Here is a 22423-nt window from a genome sequence, read left to right on the forward strand (position 1 = left end):
AAGTGTATGAAATTAAGTTGTTTATGTATATTCTTGATATTTAGAGGAATTAAAGTTTTCAATTCTATTACTTGTGCTTTTTATAAAAATTTGATAATTAAAAAAATATAAAAAAGAAAGAAAAAACTAAAATAGAGAATGTTAGAAATTTTATTGATGGTATAAAATAATTGTTAGATTTTATATAGAAGATATGTGATGCAGAATTTTGAGAATAAAATAATTAAAATTGTTTATTGAAATCACTAGTTCCGAATAACTAACCCAATTTGATTCAAACTCACTAGTTCATGAAATCTAAAAAAAAAAAAGGATAGGATTTTTTTTTCATTTCAACAAAGAATTTGAGAATAAAATAATTAGTGAATTAAATCCGAATTTGATTTATTGGCAAAATGATACCTTCTTCAGACCATGGACTCCAAAATTGCAAGCTATTTCCAGAGATCATTAGATTTCAAACATTCTCTTGAAGTCTTGAAAGCAATAACAATTTCCTAATCCCAAAGAAAATGGCAAATCCATAAAAGAAAAAAAAATATAAAAATAAGAAAAAAAACCCCACTTTCCGGCATTCAGATTTTCCTAACCCTTCTAGCCCCAACTTTCCTTTCACTTGCAAGCAAAGATTTCTCATAGTTGATAACCAGAGGAGGCTTCTTGTTCTCTTTGCTCAAGCTTCTCAAGGAGTACCTGGGATTCTCACTTCTCTCCACAGAAAAAGCAGCAGAAATCGATTTCCTCAAGCTTTCCAACTTCTTTGAATCTCTTTTCTTTGAAGACTCAACTGTAATTCCAAGATTGTAGCTTGTCTTTCCCCCTTCCCCTGTCTCCCCTTTCTTTCTTTTCAGCCTCTCGTTTCTCCTCGCTGAGTACATCTCATAAAACCTTCCTCTCTCAAAAAGGGTACTCGAGTTAGCACTAGCACTTATCCCAGCACTAGTTGAATTTCCATTTCCAAACTCGTCTTGAACCTTTCTCGCTAGAGCCTGTAATTCCCAGGATATGGTGCGGTACTCGGTGCAGAGATCCGATCCTTCCATGTCCCTTGTGGGATTTGGCTTTTGGGATTTAGCTAAAGAACCTGACAAGATTGAAAGGTTTGAATTATAATTCAAATGGAAATTAAAAAAAAATTCCAAGAACAAAAAAACAAGATTATCCGTGATGAACTCTTGATAATCAACCCACACCCACCTGGAGGAGTTTGAACAAAGCTTGTGTTGGGTCGGAGGACTCGGCGGGGACGTAGCCGGATCGGCGATTTAGCGAGTGGAGGCTTACGATCGTACTTCATCTTGGACATTGGCGAAAGAAACTTGAAAGCAAAGGTAGCCAACGAACGATCTTATTTGGGAGGAAGAAGAAGAAGAAGAAGAAAGGTTAAATTTTTATGCGTTCCGTTAGCTCTCTCTCTCTCTTGAATGCTTTGAGTTGAATACTTTTTACTGTTTTTTTCCTAAAAAATGAGTGCAGGTTTTCATTTCGAGGCGGTTTTGAATTGAGACGAAGGAGCGCCTTAACGGTCACTTTTTCTGATCCGACGGTCCTAAATTTATTTCTCAGTATAAATATTTAATTTTAAAATTACTAATTACTCCATCAGTCTCGTTATAGTAAATGATTTAAAATAATTTTTTTTATCTCACCTTATTTATTATTTTAAAAAATAAGAAAATATTAATTATTTTTTCTAATTTTATTTTTTTATTATTATTTTCAATTTATTTTTTAATATCTTTCTATATTTTAATAAATTTCAATGAAATTATAAAGATATTTTAATCAATTATTAATATGAATTTTAATATAAATATTTAATATTAAAACTATTAAATTTGTTGTATGATAAGCATATATTTTGAGTGCAATTTCTATAAATATAAAAACAAACATAATAATTCTAAGATTAATTATTCATATTCAAAATTTATATTATTTTTGTTTTAATTTTATATATATATATATATACTTTAAATTGTTCTCAATATAAATAAATAATTAAAAAATTATAATTAATAATTTAATTCTTATATTTTAAAAAATATATGATTTAATCCCTCACATTTAATTCTATTGACTAATTAGTCCTTTCATCTATTTTTATCAATATAATTATAATTAAGAGAATAAAAAATATCAATAAAAGATAAAAATATCAATAATTGTAAAAATTCAAGTACGAAAATATTTATAATGATAAATATAAAAAATAAAGTATAAGGCGAAATTAATATTTTGAGATTAATTAATATATTTTTTTAATATAAAAATTAAATTATTAATTTTACTATACTATAAAAATTAAATAATAATTTTTCCTAATTAATATAAGGGACAAATTTATATTAGTGCCAACCTTAAACTTTTTGAAGTTGGCTAAGGTGGGGTTAGGTGGTATTAATGTAAATAATATTTTACTTAAAATGATAACCAATGATTTTTTTTTTCTAAGGATGAGTTAAACATTGGATTTTATTATATATTTTGGTCTAAATATAAATAAAAAATAAATGTAATAAATCGTTAATTATATATTTTCTAAAATAAATATTACTTTAAAAGGTAAAAATAAATAAATAAATAATGAAATTTTATTCAAATTGGAAAGTTAAACAAAAGGGTTATCAAATCTTGTGAAATAAGGAAATTTCTAAATATTTTTAAAAATTTAGATTTACCAAAAAAAAAATTTTATTTTAGATTTTCTATTTAATTAGAAAAATAATATGCAATAATTTTATGTGAGAGTGAATTAACTCTCCCCATTCCTCCATTTTTTTCATGATAAATTGAAGATGAATAATTAGATTTTATTGCTACTCAAATATAATAGTAAATGATTTGGACTATATTTATTAACAGAGTATAATATAAGATATTAAATTGATAAAAAATAAAATATAATCCCTTATATATAAAATCGGAAAGCCATCATAAATTTTCTTTGCACTTTTTCCTAATTTTTTTAAAATTACACTCTAGTATTTATTGAAAAATTTTAATTTAACCTATTTTTAATTTTTTTTTTTAAATTAGTCAAGAAGTTTCAATTTAAACTTAATTTAACACAAAAATCAAGAAATTGAATTTCTTGATTTTTTTTTATTTAAATTAAGAAATTAGTCCGTAAATCTTAATTTTTAAGCTAAATTGAGTTTAAATTGAATCTCGATATTAATTTGGATCAAAAATTAAAAATGGGTTAAATTAAACTTTCTCAATAAGTACAAGGGTTAAATTGTACATTTTGCCATACAATTGTCATAGACAAATAGGTACATTACATACCTAAAACTAGGTCATGGCAAGGATTGATATTAATAATATGAATGGTTAAATGGGGGAATCTAAATGCCTTTTAATATAATTTTTTTTGGAAGAATATTATACACATTAGATAAATAAAAATGCAAGTACTCTTTGAAAAACAATTATTTGTATTGTATTTAATAATTTGTCATTTTCTTCTATGTGTTCATGCTTTGTTTATAACTTATGGGTTTATAAAGTTGAAATTTTTCTTATTTTAATTACCAAAATAGACTAAGCATGCATTAACATCCAAATCAAATCTATGTTTTTCTTCTCCAATAATTTCAACCCATATTTATTTTATATATATATATATATATATATATATATAATCTTCATGTGGGAATTGAGTAATCAAATTCTATGACAATCCAACAATAAACTTTAACCTAATGATTTGAAATTATTTGCAAAACTTAGAATTTTAAGACAATATTTTTCATTAGTTTGGCGTATGAGCAAACCTACACGCCATGTACAAGAATCGGTACAAGAGATTTGTTTAACTTTTGGGCAATTATTTATGACAAGAAAACCTTTCAAGGTTTTTTGGATTCACTTGAATTTTGGATATATATATTTTTTATTAGATTTATAGCGTAATTCAGTGTAAAAAATTTTGTATTGCGACCTAAATGAAATATTTTGTGAGGTGTATTATAAAAACCTTTGAAGCTTCTTTCGGGTAATCATATTATTATTATTATTTATATGACTTAAATTTTAAATGTGTTTTTCATGAATTTATATTGTGAAAATAAAGGGTACAGGTCAATAAGTCCGAATCATGTGGTATGAACAGGCATGAATAAAATGAAATCTAAAACATTGAAGTTGACATGATAGGAAAATCAACAAGTAATTGTAAGCAGATATGATGGTTTTGTTTTCATGCTGCAATTTTGTCAATGGCATATGGATTCTGCTTCTGAAACTCTTTGACACAAAATAAAATGTAAAATATAATTCACAATCAATATTCAAAATTTCTGAGTTTGTTTAGTATTATTGTTTAAACCACTATGGTGGTTTAGTAGTTAAAAATATATCACTCACACTTAGATTTGAATCTCTCTTTCGATCCCTTATTAAAAAAAAAAAAAGAAAATCCTTTTTTGCCTTCCAGGGAATTAGGTAGGTTTCAATCTTGACAAGAAACAATAATAAAAAAGAAAGCTCTAATTTCAAACTTTTGTTCTAAAATTCTTCGTGATGGTAGTGCTATAGTTAATCTATACAAAGTTCAGAATTGAGGATTGATTTGACTACCTAAGATTAGCAGTGGGTTGGGTGTTACAAGCAAGTAATTATTCAATCCAACTAGCACAAAAATATACTCACTTGAGATGGATCACCAAATCATATCTCAAGCTTAATTTCCTATATAAAGGCTACAATTTGTTCATAAAATTCAACCAAAACACAACTTTCTATTAGATTTCTTGTTGTTCTGTTTTTGAGATAATAATGGAGATGTGGTCTGTTTGGATCTCCATTATAAGTTTCATTATAATAAGTGCAACACATTGGATTTACAGGTGGAGGAACCCAAAATGCATTGGAAAGTTACCTCCAGGCTCCATGGGCATCCCTTTCATTGGAGAGACCATACAGTTCCTCATTCCAAGCAAATCACTGGATGTCCCAAATTTTATCAAGAAGAGAATGACTAAGTGAGCAAAAACCAACCCCCTTCTTGTTCTTTGTAAACATTTTAATTTATACTTATTTTTATTATTAAATCATTCTGTTTCTGGTTTTAGGTATGGTCCACTATTTCGAACCAGCTTGGTGGGTCGGCCTGTTATTGTATCATCAGACCCTGATTTCAATTATTACCTTCTTCAACAGGAAGGGAAATTGATTGAAAGATGGTATATGGATTCCTTCTCTAAGCTTCTTCGCCATGATGTCACACAGATTACTTCTAAACATGGTTCCATACACAAGCACTTAAGAAACTTGATTTTGGGTCATTTTGGCCCTGAGCCTCTCAAGGACAAGCTGCTGCCTCAGTTAGAATCTGCTATAAGCCAGAGGTTTCAGGATTGGTCTAAGCAGCCCAGCATTGAAGCCAAAAGTGCCAGTTCTGCTGTAAATAATCATCTACAGTTTAATTTCTTTTGTTTTAATTAAAATTTAATTTGTAGGCATGCATAACCTAGCCACTGGTTCGGTTTAGGTCAGAACTGGCGGTTCTAATTCAATGGTTTGAAGGACTCGAACCCGATCTCATTTTAGTTTTAATTTTCTAATCCAACTATTGAAAATTTTTCTAAAAGAATTTTTTAAATGAAAAAGTTGTTTTAACCCTTAATCAAACCGACCAATTTTGGTCTGATTTAAAAAAACAAAAAAAGAGAAAATGATGATTCAAATCGATTTCCATCCTATTTAAATCGGTCTAAATGGCATCCAAACCGGACCACGGCCAGGACTAGGCATGCATGCATGCAAACTTCTCCCGTATTAGATGTATTTCAGTTGTTAATTATCTAACCCTTTTTTTTTTCTTTTTAATTTTACAGATGATATTTGATTTTACAGCAAAAATACTATTCAGTTATGAACCAGAAAAATCAGGGGAAAACATAGGTGAAAGTTTCACCAATTTCTTGCAAGGACTTATGTCCATCCCCTTGAATATCCCTGGTACAGCTTTCCACAGATGTTTAAAGGTAATCAACTAATCATGAATTTATAATAAATTCTTTTTTTAAAATAAAATTTTCATTGATGCAACTATAAAAGTATATGTATATTATGTACAGAATCAGAAGAAAGCAATAAAAATAATCACAGAGACGCTAGAAGAGAGACGTAGTAATCCAGAGATTCACAAAGGGGACTTCCTGGATCAGATTGTGGAAGACATGAAAAAAGATAGTTTCTGGACTGAGGAATTTGCCATTTACATGATGTTTGGACTCCTCCTTGCCAGTTTTGAGACTATATCATCTACTCTTGCTTTAACCATGAAATTTCTCACTGACAACCCTTCAGTGGTGCAGAAATTGACGGTTAGTCAGGCAACTTTTTTAACAATTTCATCATTTGCATATGTCTTTCAGTACAAGCTCTGGTATAATACATTTTCTCCAGGAGGAGCATGAGGCAATCCTGAAGACTAGAGAAAGTAGAGATTCAAGACTTTCATGGAAGGAATATAAATCCATGACTTATACTCATCAGGTGAATCATAACATTCTGATAACTTTTTTTTTGGTATTTTTTACTTCTTTTTATTGTAGTATTTAGCTAATAATTCCAGACCAATTCATGAGTTTGAAATATTTTTCATATTTACTTATTTTGCTTTAATTAGGTTGTCAATGAATCGCTCCGGCTGGCAAGTGTTGCTCCTGGAATATTGAGAAGGGCAATCACAGACTTTCAAGTTGATGGTATTCCTTTTTTTTTTTTTTTTTTTTACATTTGGTTTCAATTGGATTCGAGCTCGAGATCGACTTAACAGCTTTGAAAACTATTTCTCAATAATTTGCTAATTAATAAAAAAAATAAGCTCAATATAATATTAATTAGTCTGAAATTTCATGTCGTCAATTGGCAGGATATACAATTCCCAAAGGCTGGACTATCATGGTTGTTCCGGCAGCTGTTCAACTGAATCCTAACACCTATAAAGATCCCCTTGTCTTCGATCCATCAAGATGGGAGGTATAGATAAATAATACAATTAATAATCTTTTTGATTCAACAAGCTGCTTGTTGAAACACTGTGCTAACTAGACTTGGCCACAGTCCGGTCTAATTCAGTCTGAGCCGATTTTAGTTTGATTCTGAACTCATATTAGATCAATCCCATTTTAATCTGATTCCAAATCTAAATCGGCCCATGGGCATATCTAGCGCTAACCATGCTTTTTCAATGAACAATATATCAAGAACATGGGAGCTGTCGCAATGGCAAAGAACTTCATAGCATTTGGAGGAGGGTCAACATCTTGTGCCGGAGCTGAGTTCAGCAGGGCTCTAATGGCTGTATTTTTACACATCTTTGTCACTAAGTACAGGTAATTAATTAATTAATTAATTAATTAAAATTTGGGTTACAACACCACTTAGCCAAGAGCTTATATAATTGTTTGAAATGTAAAATTGATTAGGTGGACAAAAATCAAGGGAGGAGACATCGTCCGATCGCCGGCTTTGGGATTTGGCAAAGGCTTTCACATACAAGTTGCAGAAAAGCAGGGATGATTCAAGAGAGCATTTGCTTGTGGGTCATTATCATCATCCTTTCCTTAGCATAAAACACCCATGTCTAATTTGATTTTGCGTATGGTTTTATAATGACCTCAAGGTTATTAAATAAATAAAAATGTTGTGATAGTATCCCTCTTGAAGTTCTTTATTAATAAAAATATATATTTTATATTTAATTAATTATTTATAAAAATAATTCAGGTGATAGATACTCAACATGTAAAAATAAAATCTGATACGAGTGCTATTTATCAAACCTGAACCTAATTATAAATTATTTAAATATGTTCTATTAAGATTTAGCCAGATCAGATACTCATAAATATACTTATCCCCGCTGACGTCCCTGTCATTGGTGGCGCAAGCAAAATTTGATTTAAATTAAAATAATCAACCGAATCAAAATTAGTAAGAAATTTGATTTAACTTATTTAAATAATTTAATTCATTTTTAAGTTTTGAAAAATAATTCATTTGATTAGATTTTTAAAATAAAAATTTTAGTAATATATAAAAAAATTTATATATGTGTAAATATTTGTTTAAAATATCAATTTTATGTTAAAAAATAAATAAACATTATTTAATAATTTTTTTTTGCTCATATTGACTGGTTGGACCAGCCAAGTTATATCATTTCACTGAGGAAATCAGAAATTTTTTTACACAAAATTGATTTGAAATTTAGTTAATTGCACTCATTACCTATGTATTTTAAGAAGACAAATGCTGTGAATTAAAAAAAAAAAATGCTATAACCGATTGTAGTTAAATAAAAAGACTATAGAATTTTATTAAATATATAATGAAAAATAAATTATTATAATATTTTACATTACTTTCATTATTATAAGACAATAAATATTATTTTTAAGGAGCTAATAATTAAAATAAAAAATATTTTTCAGGTATGGTTTGAGGGGCCAAGGCTCCCCCTATCCCCCTCCCTTGGGCCCTGTTAACAGGATAATACTGAATCATTTCATTGTCGTATCATGCTCATACCTTCAGTGTTTCATTTTCTCAAATCCAAACATTTCCCAAGGATAGGCTTACCCAAATATGTCGAGCAATATCATTTTAATTACCAATTCAATTAGGTGTGTGAGTCCATAGAAAAAAAAAAGTTAAAAATTATTAATTTAAATTTTATTTTAATATTATGATAAAATCAATAAAAAGAAAGGTTATATAATCTAATTATCAAAAACATATCATTCATATGATAAATTTAAATTCAGGATTCAGCTCTCTAATTATTCTATTGAAAAAAAGGATTAGTTGAGAATTTTATAATATTTTCTGTTGTTTAATTCAAATTCTCCAAATAAGAAGCCAAGAAAATTACTTGTTTTTATTTATTAATTAAGAATTTAAGATAAAATATTAATTAAATAAAATAAATTTTTACACTTTTTAAGAATTTAAATTTTTAACTATTTTTTTTAATGAGTAGAATATACATCCTCAACGCTGACATTTATCCGCTTGTGTTAATTATATGTTCCCTTATAAAATTTTAAGTTTTTTTTTTATGCTTTATTTATAGGGATAAATTTATAGGAATTTAAATGAATAAATTAAATTTATAAAAATTTATTTTTTCTTTAAGGATATATTTAATAAAAAAATTAAAAATTTAAAAATTTAATATTATCTTCATAAATTTTAATACCAAACACATCTGGTTAAACTATCAAGGGTTAAAGAGTAATTTTTTTTGGCTTATATTTGGGCAGCCATTGGCGTTGAGACGGCAATAGTAGAATATTGGACACATCTGAAGTCCGAAAAGAGATGGAGGGTATGCTCAAGTGCTCTGCCAATTACGTTCCTCTCACTCCAATCAGCTTCCTGGAGCGCTCGGCGATTGTTTACCGAGACCGTGTCTCCGTCGTCTATGGTGATGTCAAGTACACCTGGAGAGAGACCCACCAGAGATGCATCAAGCTCGCCTCTGCTCTCGCCCAGCTCGGAGTTTCCCGTGGCGATGTGGTAACTCATCACTCCCTCACTCTATCCTTGTCTTCCTGCTTCGTCTTTGTTTCTTTATTTCATTTTTGTTATCTGAAGGAAAGATAAAGCTAATCTAATCGATCATTTGTCTTGTACCTCGAGATTTGTGTGGTTGGGAAAAGTGGCTTTGTGTGAAGGCGACAGTTAGTAACTGCAGAAGCTAAGATGCAGCTTTCACCAGGGATGTAAATGAGTAGAGCCTAGGTTATTCGGATTCTATTTACTTTTATATACTTTATATAATATAAATTATTTAAATACTTTTAAGTTTACTACTTTGATTCTAAATTAGCAAATAAGTTTTTCTTTAGCTGTAATCGAGCATATTTGGGATTGTGGTATCATTTTAGATGTTTAGAAAAGACTAATTAGCTGTTTTGGAGACTAAAATACATCAAATTTAACTATGTAATTAATATATTTAAGGTGATGTTGAATCAAACGGTAATACCTATCAATTTTTTTAATAAATTCATTATGAACAGTATATTGTATTGAATCAACTTGGCTCAATTAGACTTCCTGGCTTTCTTTGCTCTTCTGGGTACTATATGCATCATAATTTAGAGTCAATAGTGTGTGCTCACTTGTTGATGTGATGTGGGAATAAAATTTTTGTCTTGTTTTCTCTTTCCTCAATCTTTTTCTAAGAAATCAAATGCAGAAAAGTTTTGATTCTCGTTTATTTGGAGCTGGAAACCAGAATTTTATAGCTTTGCTCTTTTTTTTTTTTTTTTTTAAGGTTTTGTTACTGAAGTATTATTGTGCAGGAGTCTTTCATTTAGGACCAATTTCAATAACATAATACCACAATTACTGCTTGAATTTAGTGACATTTTGAAAATATGTAGCTGAAAGATGGTCTTGAAACATATTATACCAGTCATTGGGACATTGTTTGTGAGATGAACTGCTAGATATGAAAATACTTTTATGCTAATTGGGATAGTCACTAGTTGGTCAATCTCTGCTGTCTTTTTGCAGGCTTGGAAGTGCTTTCCCTCTCTCTCTCTCTCTCTCTCTCTCTCTCTCTCTGATAGTTGATATTGTTGTGGATTTTCCATATCCTTAATCTTGTTTCAGCTAAAGATTAAGCTTTGCTACTTATGCAGGTTGCTGCATTGGCCCCTAATATTCCTGCTTTGTATGAGCTACATTTTGGTGTTCCAATGGCTGGGGCAGTTCTTTGTACGCTCAATGTACGCCACGATTCAGCAATGGTATCTGCGTTACTGAGACATTCAGAGGCCAAATTCATTTTTGTGGATTACCAATTTCTCCAAATTGCACAGGGAGCCCTTGAAATACTGTCCAAGATGGGGACCAAGCCACCGCTTCTTGTCTTAGTCCAGGACTGTGATCAACCAGCTCCCATCTCCTCTTCTGGAAACTTGGAATATGAGAGTTTTTTAGCAATGGGAAAACTAGACTTTGAGGTAAGACCAACTGATGAATGGGATCCTATATCGCTTAATTATACCTCGGGAACCACATCAAGTCCAAAAGGGGTGATTTATAGCCATAGAGGTGCCTATCTAAATTCCCTTGCGGCAATTCTTCTAAATGAAATGAGCTCAATGCCTGTATATCTATGGTGTGTTCCTATGTTTCACTGCAATGGGTGGTGCCTCACCTGGGCTGTAGCTGCTTAGGGAGGCAAAAATATCTGCCTAAGGAGCGTCTCTGCAAAAGGAATATTTGAAAGTATTGCCCAGCACAAGGTAACCCACATGGGTGGTGCCCCAACTGTTCTAAACATGATAATAAATGCACCTGCTGGTGATCGAAGGACTCTTCCAGGTAAGGTATCTGTGATGACTGGTGGTGCGCCGCCACCTCCAGAGGTACTTTTCAGGATGGAAGAAGCAGGATTTAATGTGACACACTCATAGGGTTTGACAGAACATATGGTTCTGGGACAGTTTGCACTTGGAAACCTGAATGGACTTCCTTTCCTCGCCATATACAGGCGAAGATCAAGGCTCGTCAGGGGGTGCTCCTGTTCTATTTGTTAGAAAGAAGGATGGGTCATTGAGGTTGTGCATTGACTATAGACAGCTGAACAAGGTTACTGTGAAGAACAAGTATCCACTTCCTCGGATCGATGATCTGTTTGATCAGCTCCAAGGGGCTAGATTCTTTTCCAAAATAGACCTGCGATCAGGCTACCATCAATTGAGAATCAGGAATGAGGACGTGTCCAAAACGGCTTTCAGGATAAGATATGGTCATTATGAGTTCTTGGTGATGTCTTTTGGACTCACTAATGCACCAGCAGCTTTCATGGACTTGATGAACAGGGTGTTCAAGCCATTTTTGGACCGTTTTGTCATCGTATTCATAGATGACATTCTGGTATACTCTCGGACCGAGGAAGAACACGTGTGGCACTTGAGGATGGTGTTGCAGACGTTGAGGGAGCACCAGCTATATGCCAAATTTTCAAAATGTGAATTTTGGCTAGAAAGCATCTCATTCTTGGGACACGTGGTTTCTAGTGACGGCATTCAAGTGGATCCCAAGAAAATTGAAGCTGTAACTGATTGGCTTAAGCCTACAACAGTCACTGAGGTGCGAAGTTTTCTGGGTTTAACTGGCTACTATAGGCGTTTTGTACAAGATTTCTCCAGGATAGTGGCTCCCCTAACTAAGTTGACCAGGAAGAATGTTCCATTCATTTGGACAGATGACTGTGAGGTGAGTTTCTAGAAGCTTAAGGAGTGTCTAACCACTGCCCCTGTGTTGACACTACCTGTGAGTGGTGAAGGATACACCGTGTATTGTGACGCCTCCAGAGTTGGCCTAGGGTGTGTTTTGATGCAGAATGGAAAGGTAGTGGCTTATGCTTCAAGGCAGCTGAAGAGGCATGAGCAGAACTACCCCACCCATGATTTGGAAATGGCGGCTGTAGTCTTTGCATTTAAAATCTGGAGACACTACTTGTATGGTGAAGTGTGCGAGATATACACCGACCACAAGAGTTTAAAGTACATCTTCCAACAGAGGGATTTAAACTTGAGACAGAGGAGATGGATGGAGCTTCTGAAAGACTATGATTGCACCATCCAGTACCACCCTGGGAAGGCCAATGTTGTAGCAGATGCCTTAGCGTAAAATCTTCTCGCGCTTACGCACATTTCAGTAGAGAAGAGATCATTGATTCAGGAGGTACATGAGTTGATGGATCAAGCTTTAATTCTAGATCTTTCAGATGAGGGGGTATTGTTGGCTCACTTTTCAGTGAGGCCAGACTTGAGGGACAGAGTTATTGTTTTCCAACACAGAGACCAACAATTGATGAAGATTATAGAAAGAGTACAGCAAGGTGAAGGTGGTGAGTTTGGATTTGCCAATGATGGCGCCCTAGTGCATGGTTCGAGGATATATGTGCCCGATGTAGACAATCTCAGAAATGAAATCATGCAAGAGGCACACTATACACTGTACAGTGTCCACCCAGGTTCCACCAAGATGTACCATGATGTGAAAGATAGCTATTGGTGGAATGGCATGAAGAGAGACATAGCAGACTTTGTGTCCAAGTGCTTGACTTGTCAGAAGGTGAAGTTTGAACACCAGAGACCGTCAGGGAAGCTGCAAGAGCTCCCTATCCCAGAATGGAAGTGAGAAATGATCACTATGGATTTTGTGACTGAGTTGCCTCGTAACACGCGAGGATATGATTCGATATGGGTAATTGTAGACCGCTTAACCAAATCAGCTCACTTCTTACCTGTGAAGACTACATATTCTGTGGCACAGTATGTCCGGCTCTACATTCGAGAAATAGTCAAATTGCATGGAGTTCCGGCTTCCATAATATCTGACAGAGGGCCCCAGTTCACTTCTCGGTTTTGGAGAAAGTTGCAGGAGGCACTTGGCACACAGTTGAACTTCAGTACGGCTTTCCACCCTCGCATGCAGACAAATTGAAAGGACAATCCAAACACTGGAAGACATGCTTCGCATGAGTGTCTTGGATTTTGGAGGTCAATGGGATGAGCAGCTAGCTTTGTTGGAGTTTGCCTACAACAACAGGTATCACTCCAGCATAGGGATGGCACCCTATGAGGCATTATATGGAAGAAAGTGTAGGTCTCCTCTGTGTTGGACAGAAATGGGGGAAGCGAAGGTGCATGATGTAGACCTAGTGCAGGACACTTCAGAGGTAGTTCCTTTAATCAGGGAACGATTGAAAACAGCTTTCAGTAGGCAGAAGAGTTATGCAGACCCCAGACGGAGGGATGTGGAGTTTGCAGTAGGCGACTATGTATTCCTGAAGGTTTCTCTGATGAACGGAGTGATGAGATTTGGAAAGAAGGGCAAGTTGGCACCTCGGTATATTGGACCTTTTGAGGTTACTGATAGAGTTGGAGCAGTTGCCTACCGGTTGGAGCTAGGGGTGTGCAAACGGTCGGTTCGGTTCCGAACCGAACCGAACCGATAAAACCGAAAATCGAAAATCGAAAAATTTGAAAACCGAACCGAACCGATTGATAAGAGAAAATCGAACCGAATCGAACCGATAATTTTCGGTTCGGTTCGGTTTTAAACGGATCAAACCGAAATTTATAAAATTTCATATTTTTAACATTAAATCTAAATAATAAAAACATAAAAACAAAAAAAAATAGAAATCAAAACTAAAAAATCTTTAGGTTCGGTTAGGTTTTCTTTGATTTCGGTTCGGTTCGATTCGGTTCGATTCAATTTGATTCGATTTTTTTTTATTTCCTATATATATTAATAATTTCGGTTTGGTTCGGTTTTTTTGATTTTTTTATGAAAATAACCGAACCGAACCAATTAACCGAAATTATCAAAATTATAAACCAAACCGAACCGATTAAATTTTAAAACCGAATTAATCGGTTCGGTTCGGTTTCTCGGTTTAAACCGAAAACTGCACACCCCTAGTTGGAGCTACCACCCAACCTTTCTCACGTTCATCCCGTGTTTCACATCTCCATGCTCAGGAAATACATTCCAGATCCTTCTCATGTACTACAGCCGGATGTGATAGAGCTAAAAGAGAATTTGACATTTTGAGGAGCAGCCTGTAGCCATAGTAGACTACCAAGTGAGACAGCTGAGATCAAAACAGATCCCTATGGTTAAGGTTTTGTGGAGGAGCCAGTCAGTGGAAGAGTGCACCTGGAGTCGAGCGGGACATGCGTAGCAAGTACCCATATCATTCAATGTATAATCATGTGTTTTATTACGCCTTGTGTAAAAATTCGAGGATGAATTTTTACGTAAGGGGAAGAATGTAACACCCCAAAAATTTTAAATTTTATTATTTTATGAGCAATTTTGGTAATTTAATTTTATTTAAATTTTAGGAATTTTTTTTGAGATTTTTCGGATTTTAAAAATCGGGTTCGATTTTCCGAAAATATAAACTTTGATGATTTTTAAAAATTAATTTAAAGACCACGTGGCAAAACTAAAAATATATTTGGAGTCTACGATTTTTCTCGAGTTTTCCGAATTCTTTCTAATTTTTGACCTCGTTTTCCCGAGGCGTAGTAAAATTCAAAATTTTGTATCTTGAATCGCATCGACAATCGAACCGATCGGATCGACCTGGTCGAATCGGACCTTTTCCTTTTTCTTCTTTCCTTCCTCGCGTCGACCTCTATTCCATCTCTCTCTTTTCTCTCTCCCCCCCGCCACGCCACCACCTCCTCGCCACTCCCGCCACGGCCGCCACTCGACCTTCCCACCGCCGCCGCCTAAACGGCCGGAAAACGCGCGATTCTCTCCTCGCTGGCGCGTTTCGACTTCTTCGGTCAAAATTCGGCCGATCCGGCCACCAATTGGACCGGGTCTTGTGTCTAAAATCATCTACTCGGCGAGAGCTTTCCATAGACACCAAGAACGCCGAAATCCATCGAGCGGTTTGTCCAATTTTTGCTCGGGAAATTTTTAGCCCATTTCGACTTTTGGGCTAGATTTCTCGAAAACCGTGAATCCCACGAGAAAACCGAGGGTACCAGCACGCTCCACTCGTCGAGAGCTTCGCGGCGACATAAATTTCAAATTTTTCCGACACCGTTTTTCGGTGGGTCCCACGGAACTTCGCAGTGTTTTTCCGAGCATTTAATGAGCTTAGAAAATTCTGAAAAATTTATGTACTAACCCTCGTGTTATGGGCTTCGTGTAGGTATCCTCAAGTCGCGGAAATTCGACAGTTGACCGGGTCTGTGAAATTCCGGCCAGACAGACCCGTTACCGGAAAAGTCTCCGAATTGGATCGAAGTTTTGGCTAGCCCCCCATTGTCAGACATCCCGAGCGCGTCCCCGAAGTCGGAATCGGCAAAGGTAAACCCGAACCTTGCATTTTCGTAATTTTCTAGTGCTTAAATAGGATTAAAAATTCATAAAATATTCGTGGTAGCTTAGAAAATTATGATTCTTTTTGCAATAGCTTAGTAATATTGCTAAGGACCGCGGGGCAAAGTTTTAGAATTTTTAGAGCTTGTTTGGGCAGTTTTTGCAAAAATGATCAATTATAAGGACTAAATTGAAATTTTACATATTGTGATGGATGACTGATTTGATGGGCCCAGGAGGGCTGTGTGATGTGATTGAGTTGTGGATATATGGATTGTGAGTATAGAAGTGTGTTTTGAGCCCTTTTGCAGGTTGGGTAGGTCCTAGGTATAGGGGAGACTCTGCCGGATTTTCGGCACGACTTAGGATGTATTTGGTCTTTTTCTTTGTTTGTATTGAGTCAAATTTATTAAATGATTGTAATAAAAATTGTCAGGTGAGCCGGGACAGCCTTCTTCCTCCGCCCAGCCGCCACAGTGATTGTCGTCAAGTCTGTGAGTAAAATATTAATTTTAATTGTAATTTCACTATTATTATATGTTCAAGCATGCCCATGCATCACTTATATGCATATATTTATGTAGTTAAACTCTAGGCACAATTTATGTTGCATTGATAACTGTTGAAGTGCCATGATGTTGTTGTGGTAATTTGGAGCAGTGTGCGTGCGTTGGTGTGCGTGTGATGTGGTGTGGACTATGGACAGGACGGGTAGTCACGGCTTGAGTTCTTCGCTGGGACCCGATCCTTCGGGGGGTAGTCACGGCTTGAGTTCTTCGCTGGGACCCCCGATTTGGTTTATTAAGCGAAAGTCCTTGAGTTCTTCACGCACCAGTTGGATTTAAGAGAGTCAGATAGGGATCGGCCCATATATTATGATTGATGCTACAGGGTGCGTGAGTGCTCCAAATTACCTTTTTGATGTTATGATGTGAAAATGATGTTGATGCTGCATTTCACTCCACAGGTTGCATTAGTTCTAGATAGTTATAGAGATTATGGTTAAAATTGATATTTTACTCTCTGAGTCGAACGCTCACTCCTGTTCAAAAATTTTTTCAGGCCACAGGAGGATATTTTTGAGGTTAACCTGCTTTCTCCCTCGCAGGTCGATTACTACTGTTTGTATAAACTTGTTAAATCTTAGAATTTCCGCATGTGTTAGAAATGTTTATTTGATTTGGGTCTGTAGACTAGATTATTATTTTTGGACCTGTAAACTTAATATTCTATGCATGTTGGATGGATTGGATAAGGGAGCTGAGCTCCCATTTATTTTTATGCTGATGAGTCTGTAGAGGGTGAGCTGAGCTCCCCAATTGAGTATTTATTGTGTTTACAGGTCGGGTGAGTCGAAAACTCCCCGTTGGAAAGTCCATTTTATGGTCGGACTCTGTCCGTTTGTTTTCTTGAATTTGTGCCCAAATGGCCTTAAAGTTGGGTTAATGAACAGTTAGGCTTACTACGGGCCTCGGGGGCTTTAGGCTGGCCCAGGTCCTAGTGCTGGTCCGGCCCATAGGTTGGGTCGTGACAATTTAAATTAAAATAATCAACCGAATCAAAATTAGTAAGAAATTTGATTTAACTTATTTAAATAATTTTATTCATTTTTAAGTTTTGAAAAATAATTCATTTGATTTGATTTTTAAAATAAAAATTTTAGTAATATATAAAAAAATTTATATATGTGTAAATATTTGTTTAAAATATCAATTTTATGTTAAAAAATAAATAAACATTATTTAATAAATTTTATTATATTCTTTTATATATATATATATTTGAATTAGTTGAGATTTTAAAGAATGTTCTTAAGTTTAATTCTCTTGTCACTACTCAGAAAATTTTTTTTTGCTCATATTGAAGTTTAGTTAATTGCACTCATTACCTATGTATTTTAAGAAGACAAATGCTGTGAATTAAAAAAAAAAAATGCTATAACCGATTGTAGTTAAATAAAAAGACTATAGAATTTTATTAAATATATAATGAAAAATAAATTATTATAATATTTTACATTACTTTCATTATTATAAGACAATAAATATTATTTTTAAGGAGCTAATAATTAAAATAAAAAATATTTTTCAGGTATGGTTTGAGGGGCCAAGGCTCCCCCTATCCCCCTCCCTTGGGCCCTGTTAACAGGATAATACTGAATCATTTCATTGTCGTATCATGCTCATACCTTGAGTATTTCATTTTCTCAAATCCAAACATTTCCCAAGGATAGGCTTACCCAAATATGTCGAGCAATATCATTTTAATTACCAATTCAATTAGGCGTGTGAGTCCATAGAAAAAAAAAAAGTTAAACATTATTAATTTAAATTTTATTTTAATATTATGATAAATCAATAAAAAGAAAGGTTATATAATCTAATTATCAAATATATAGCATTCATATGATAAATTTAAATTCAGGATTTATCTCTCCAATTATTCTACTATAAAAAGGATTAGTTGAGAATTTTATAATATTTTCTCTTATTTAATTCAAATTCTCCAAATAAGAAGCCAAGAAAATTACTTGTTTTTATTTATTAATTAAGAATTTAAGATAAAATATTAATTAAATAAAATAAATTTTTTACACTTTTTAAGAATTCAAATTTTTAACTATTTTTTTTAATGAGTAGAATACACATCCTCAACGTTGACATTTATCCGCTTGTGTCAATTATATGTTTCCTTATAAAATTTTAAATTTTTTTTTATGCTTTATTTATAGGGATAAATTTATAGGAATTTAAATGAATAAATTAAATTTATAAAAATTTATTTTTTCTTTAAGGATATATTTAATAAAAAAATTAAAAATTTAAAAATTTAATATTATCTTCATAAATTTTAATACCAAACACATCTAGTTAAACTATCAAGGCTTAAAGAGTAAATTTTTTTGGCTTATATTTGGGCAGCCATTGGCGTTGAGACGGCAATAGTAGAATATTGGACACATCTGAAGTCCGAAAAGAGATGGAGGGTATGCTCAAGTGCTCTGCCAATTACGTTCCTCTCACTCCAATCAGCTTCCTGGAGCGCTCGGCGATTGTTTACCGAGACAGTGTCTCCGTCGTCTATGGTGATGTCAAGTACACCTGGAGAGAGACCCACCAGAGATGCATCAAGCTCGCCTCTGCTCTCGCCCAGCTCGGAGTTTCCCGTGGCGATGTGGTAACTCATCACTCCCTTATTCTATCCTTGTCTTCCTGCCTCGTCTTTGTTTCTTTATTGCTTTTTTGTTATCTGAAGGAAAGATAAAGCTAATCTAATCGATCATTTGTCTTGTACCTCGAGATTTGTGTGGTTGGGAAAAGTGGTTTTGTGTGAAGGCGACAGTTAGTAACTACAGAAGCTAAGATGCAGCTTTCACCAGGGATGTAAACGAGTAGAGCCTAGGTTATTGGGATTCTATTTACTTTTATATACTTTATATAGTATAAATTATTTAAATACTTTTAAGTTTACTACTTTGATTCTAAATTAGCAAATAAGTTTTTCTTTAGCTGTAATCGAGCATATTTGGGATTGTGGTATCATTTTAGATGTTTTGAAAAGACTAATTAGCTGTTTTGGAGACTAAAATACATCAAATTTAACTATGTAATTAATATATTTAAGGTGATGTTGAATCACACGGTAATACCTATCAATTTTTTTAATAAATTCATTATGAACAGTATATTGTATTGAATCAACTTGCCTCAATTAGACTTCCTGGCTTTCTTTGCTCTTCTGGGTACTATATGCATCATAATTTAGAGTCAATAGTGTGTGCTCACTTGTTGATGTGATGTGGGAATAAAATTTTTGTCTTGTTTTCTCTTTCCTCAATCTTTTTCTAAGAAATCAAATGCAGAAAAGTTCTGATTCTCGTTTATTTGGAGCTGGAAACAAGAATTTTATAGCTTTGCTCTTTTTTTTTTTCTTTTTTTTTTTTTTAAGGTTTTGTTACTGAAGCATTATTGTGCAGGAGTCTTTCATTTAGGACCAATTTCAATAACATAGTACCACAATTACTGCTTGAATTTAGTGACATTTTGAAAATATGTAGCTGAAAGATGGTCGTGAAACATATTATACCAGTCATTGGGACATTGTTTGTGAGATGAACTGCTAGATATGAAAATATGTTTTATGCTAATTGGGACATTCACTAGTTGGTCAATCTCTGCTGTCTTTTTTCAGGCTTGGAAGTGCTTTCCCTCTCTCTCTCTCTCTCTCTCTCTTAGTTGATATTGTTGTGAATTTTCCATATCCTTAATCTTGTTTCAGCTAAAGATTAAGCTTTGCTACTTATGCAGGTTGCTGCATTGGCCCCTAATATTCCTGCTTTGTATGAGCTACATTTTGGTGTTCCAATGGCTGGGGCAGTTCTTTGTACGCTCAATGTACGCCACGATTCAGCAATGGTATCTGCGTTACTGAGACATTCAGAGGCCAAATTCATTTTTGTGGATTACCAATTTCTCCAAATTGCACAGGGAGCCCTTGAAATACTGTCCAAGATGGGGACCAAGCCACCGCTTCTTGTCTTAGTCCAGGACTGTGATCAACCAGCTCCCATCTCCTCTTCTGGAAACTTGGAATATGAGAGTTTTTTAGCAATGGGAAAACTAGACTTTGAGGTAAGACCAATTGATGAATGGGATCCTATATCGCTTAATTATACCTCGGGAACCACATCAAGTCCAAAAGGGGTGATTTATAGCCATAGAGGCGCCTATCTAAATTCCCTTGCGGCAATTCTTCTAAATGAAATGAGCTCAATGCCTGTATATCTATGGTGTGTTCCTATGTTTCACTGCAATGGGTGGTGCCTCACCTGGGCTGTAGCTGCTCAGGGAGGCAAAAATATCTGCCTAAGGAGCGTCTCTGCAAAAGGAATATTTGAAAGTATTGCCCAGCACAAGGTGACCCACATGGGTGGTGCCCCAACTGTTCTAAACATGATAATAAATGCACCCGCCGGTGACCGAAGGACTCTTCCAGGTAAGGTATCTGTGATGACTGGTGGTGCGCCGCCACCTCCAGAGGTACTTTTCAGGATGGAAGAAGCAGGATTTAATGTGACACACTCATATGGTTTGACAGAAACATATGGTCCTGGGACAGTTTGCACTTGGAAACCTGAATGGACTTCCTTTCCTCGCCATATGCAGGCGACGATCAAGGCTCGTCAGGGGGTGCAACATCTTGGACTAGAGGAAATTGATATAAAAGATCCTGTCACCATGAAAAGTGTACCACCGGATGCAAAAACCATGGGTGAAGTTATGTTCAGAGGCAACACTGTAATGAATGGATATTTGAAAAACTTGAAAGCAACCCAAGAAGCATTTCATGGTGGGTGGTTTAGGAGTGGGGATTTGGGGGTGAAACACCCTGATGGTTACATAGAGCTAAAGGATCGATCAAAGGATATTATAATTTCTGGGGGAGAAAACATTAGCTCAATTGAGGTGGAAGCTGCACTGTTTAGTCATCCAGCAGTTCTTGAGGCAGCTGTTGTGGGAAGGCCTGATGATCACTGGGGGGAAACACCTTGTGCATTTGTGAAGTTGAAGGAAGGTTTTAATGCCAATGCAGAGGAAATTATCAAGTATTGTCGGGATCACTTGCCCCGCTACATGGCACCTCGAACTGTTGTCTTTGAGGATCTGCCAAAGACTTCAACTGGCAAGGTACAGAAATTTATTCTAAGGAAAAAGGCTAAGGCCATGGGAAGCCTTTCAAAGCAGAGCACCAGCAAACTGTAAATCACCTGTAATTGTATGGTAACAATTGCACTCTTATTGTTTTGTTCTTCTGGAATTCAGATGGTCATTGAAGATTAGAACTGTCAGTTGTTTGAATAAGGTTTTGTAATTAGATAATTTCTCCTGCCAACAGACGAATATTTGGTAATGATTATTTGAATCCTTCCGCTACAAATAGTATATGATTCGAGGGTATTAGCACAAAATAGGGTGGAACTGTGCTAATTTTGTAGTAGTTGTTTTATTAATCCAGGAATTTGAAGGCAGATGTTGTGGGAAGACCTGATTGGATAAACTTCAACAATTGTCGTAATGTTATAGTTTTTCAACTTTAAAATGTAAAATAAAACCTCATAAAGTCTCAAATTTTGCACAGTCAAATCCCTCTGCCTTTCAATTACTAATTTTTTAGTTAGAAACTAACGTAAACAGCTTATGCATGGCGCTTAGTCAACATTTCTCTCTCTTTTCTTATACAAAGTGTAAAATTATTCTCTTTACACATGAAAAATTATTCTGTATACAGAGAGAAGAATGATTTAATTTATACATGGCTTGAGAGAGAAAAGAGAAATACTGATTAAGCTCTATATTAGAACTATCCAAGTCAGCGTCTAATTGAAAAATTAGTAATTGAAGGTTGGAGGGATTTTACTGTACAAAATTTGAAAGTTGGAGTTTTATGTTACATTTTTAAGTTAAGAGACTGTAATGTTACAATTAGATAAGTTTAAAAATAGTTGTCAAAATTTATTCAGACATGATGC

At 34.2% G+C, this 22423-nt stretch overlaps 4 protein-coding genes across 6 annotated transcripts; 3 read left to right on the plus strand and 1 right to left on the minus strand.

Annotated features, from left to right (window-relative positions):
* Positions 1 to 343: 343 nt before the first annotated feature.
* LOC110660987 (uncharacterized) lies at positions 344 to 1468 on the minus strand. The gene is made up of 2 exons (XM_021819470.2): positions 1198 to 1468; positions 344 to 1084 (listed from the first exon to the last, which is right to left on the minus strand). The coding sequence occupies exons 1-2, from the start codon at positions 1304 to 1306 to the stop codon at positions 576 to 578; spliced, it is 618 nt and encodes a 205-aa protein (XP_021675162.2). The 5' UTR covers positions 1307 to 1468; the 3' UTR covers positions 344 to 575.
* A 3170-nt stretch (positions 1469 to 4638) lies between these two features.
* Positions 4639 to 7671, plus strand: LOC110660988 (beta-amyrin 16-alpha-hydroxylase CYP87D16). Its single transcript, XM_021819471.2, has 9 exons — positions 4639 to 4988; positions 5079 to 5409; positions 5844 to 5993; positions 6087 to 6335; positions 6418 to 6507; positions 6641 to 6719; positions 6887 to 6993; positions 7222 to 7349; positions 7443 to 7671. The coding sequence occupies exons 1-9, from the start codon at positions 4783 to 4785 to the stop codon at positions 7534 to 7536; spliced, it is 1434 nt and encodes a 477-aa protein (XP_021675163.2). The 5' UTR covers positions 4639 to 4782; the 3' UTR covers positions 7537 to 7671.
* Positions 7672 to 9262: 1591 nt separating this feature from the next.
* Positions 9263 to 16703, plus strand: LOC131171364 (butanoate--CoA ligase AAE1-like). Of its 3 annotated transcripts, XM_058131281.1 has the most exons (4): positions 9263 to 9537; positions 10671 to 10994; positions 15725 to 15882; positions 16331 to 16703. In XM_058131281.1, the coding sequence occupies exons 1-4, from the start codon at positions 9340 to 9342 to the stop codon at positions 16332 to 16334; spliced, it is 684 nt and encodes a 227-aa protein (XP_057987264.1). In that variant the 5' UTR covers positions 9263 to 9339; the 3' UTR covers positions 16335 to 16703. The 3 variants fall into 3 exon arrangements, with proteins under 3 accessions (XP_057987264.1, XP_057987268.1, XP_057987259.1); XM_058131285.1 differs by lacking the exon at positions 15725 to 15882; XM_058131276.1 differs by lacking the exons at positions 15725 to 15882; positions 16331 to 16703 and having other exon boundaries at positions 9266 to 9537; positions 10671 to 11437.
* Positions 16333 to 21862, plus strand: LOC110660989 (butanoate--CoA ligase AAE1). Its single transcript, XM_058131271.1, has 3 exons — positions 16333 to 16388; positions 18816 to 19071; positions 20202 to 21862. The coding sequence occupies exons 2-3, from the start codon at positions 18874 to 18876 to the stop codon at positions 21654 to 21656; spliced, it is 1653 nt and encodes a 550-aa protein (XP_057987254.1). The 5' UTR covers positions 16333 to 16388; positions 18816 to 18873; the 3' UTR covers positions 21657 to 21862.
* Positions 21863 to 22423: the final 561 nt, after the last annotated feature.

This window comes from Hevea brasiliensis, chromosome 2, assembly GCF_030052815.1.
Source record: "Hevea brasiliensis isolate MT/VB/25A 57/8 chromosome 2, ASM3005281v1, whole genome shotgun sequence".
NCBI lineage: Eukaryota > Viridiplantae > Streptophyta > Magnoliopsida > Malpighiales > Euphorbiaceae > Hevea > Hevea brasiliensis.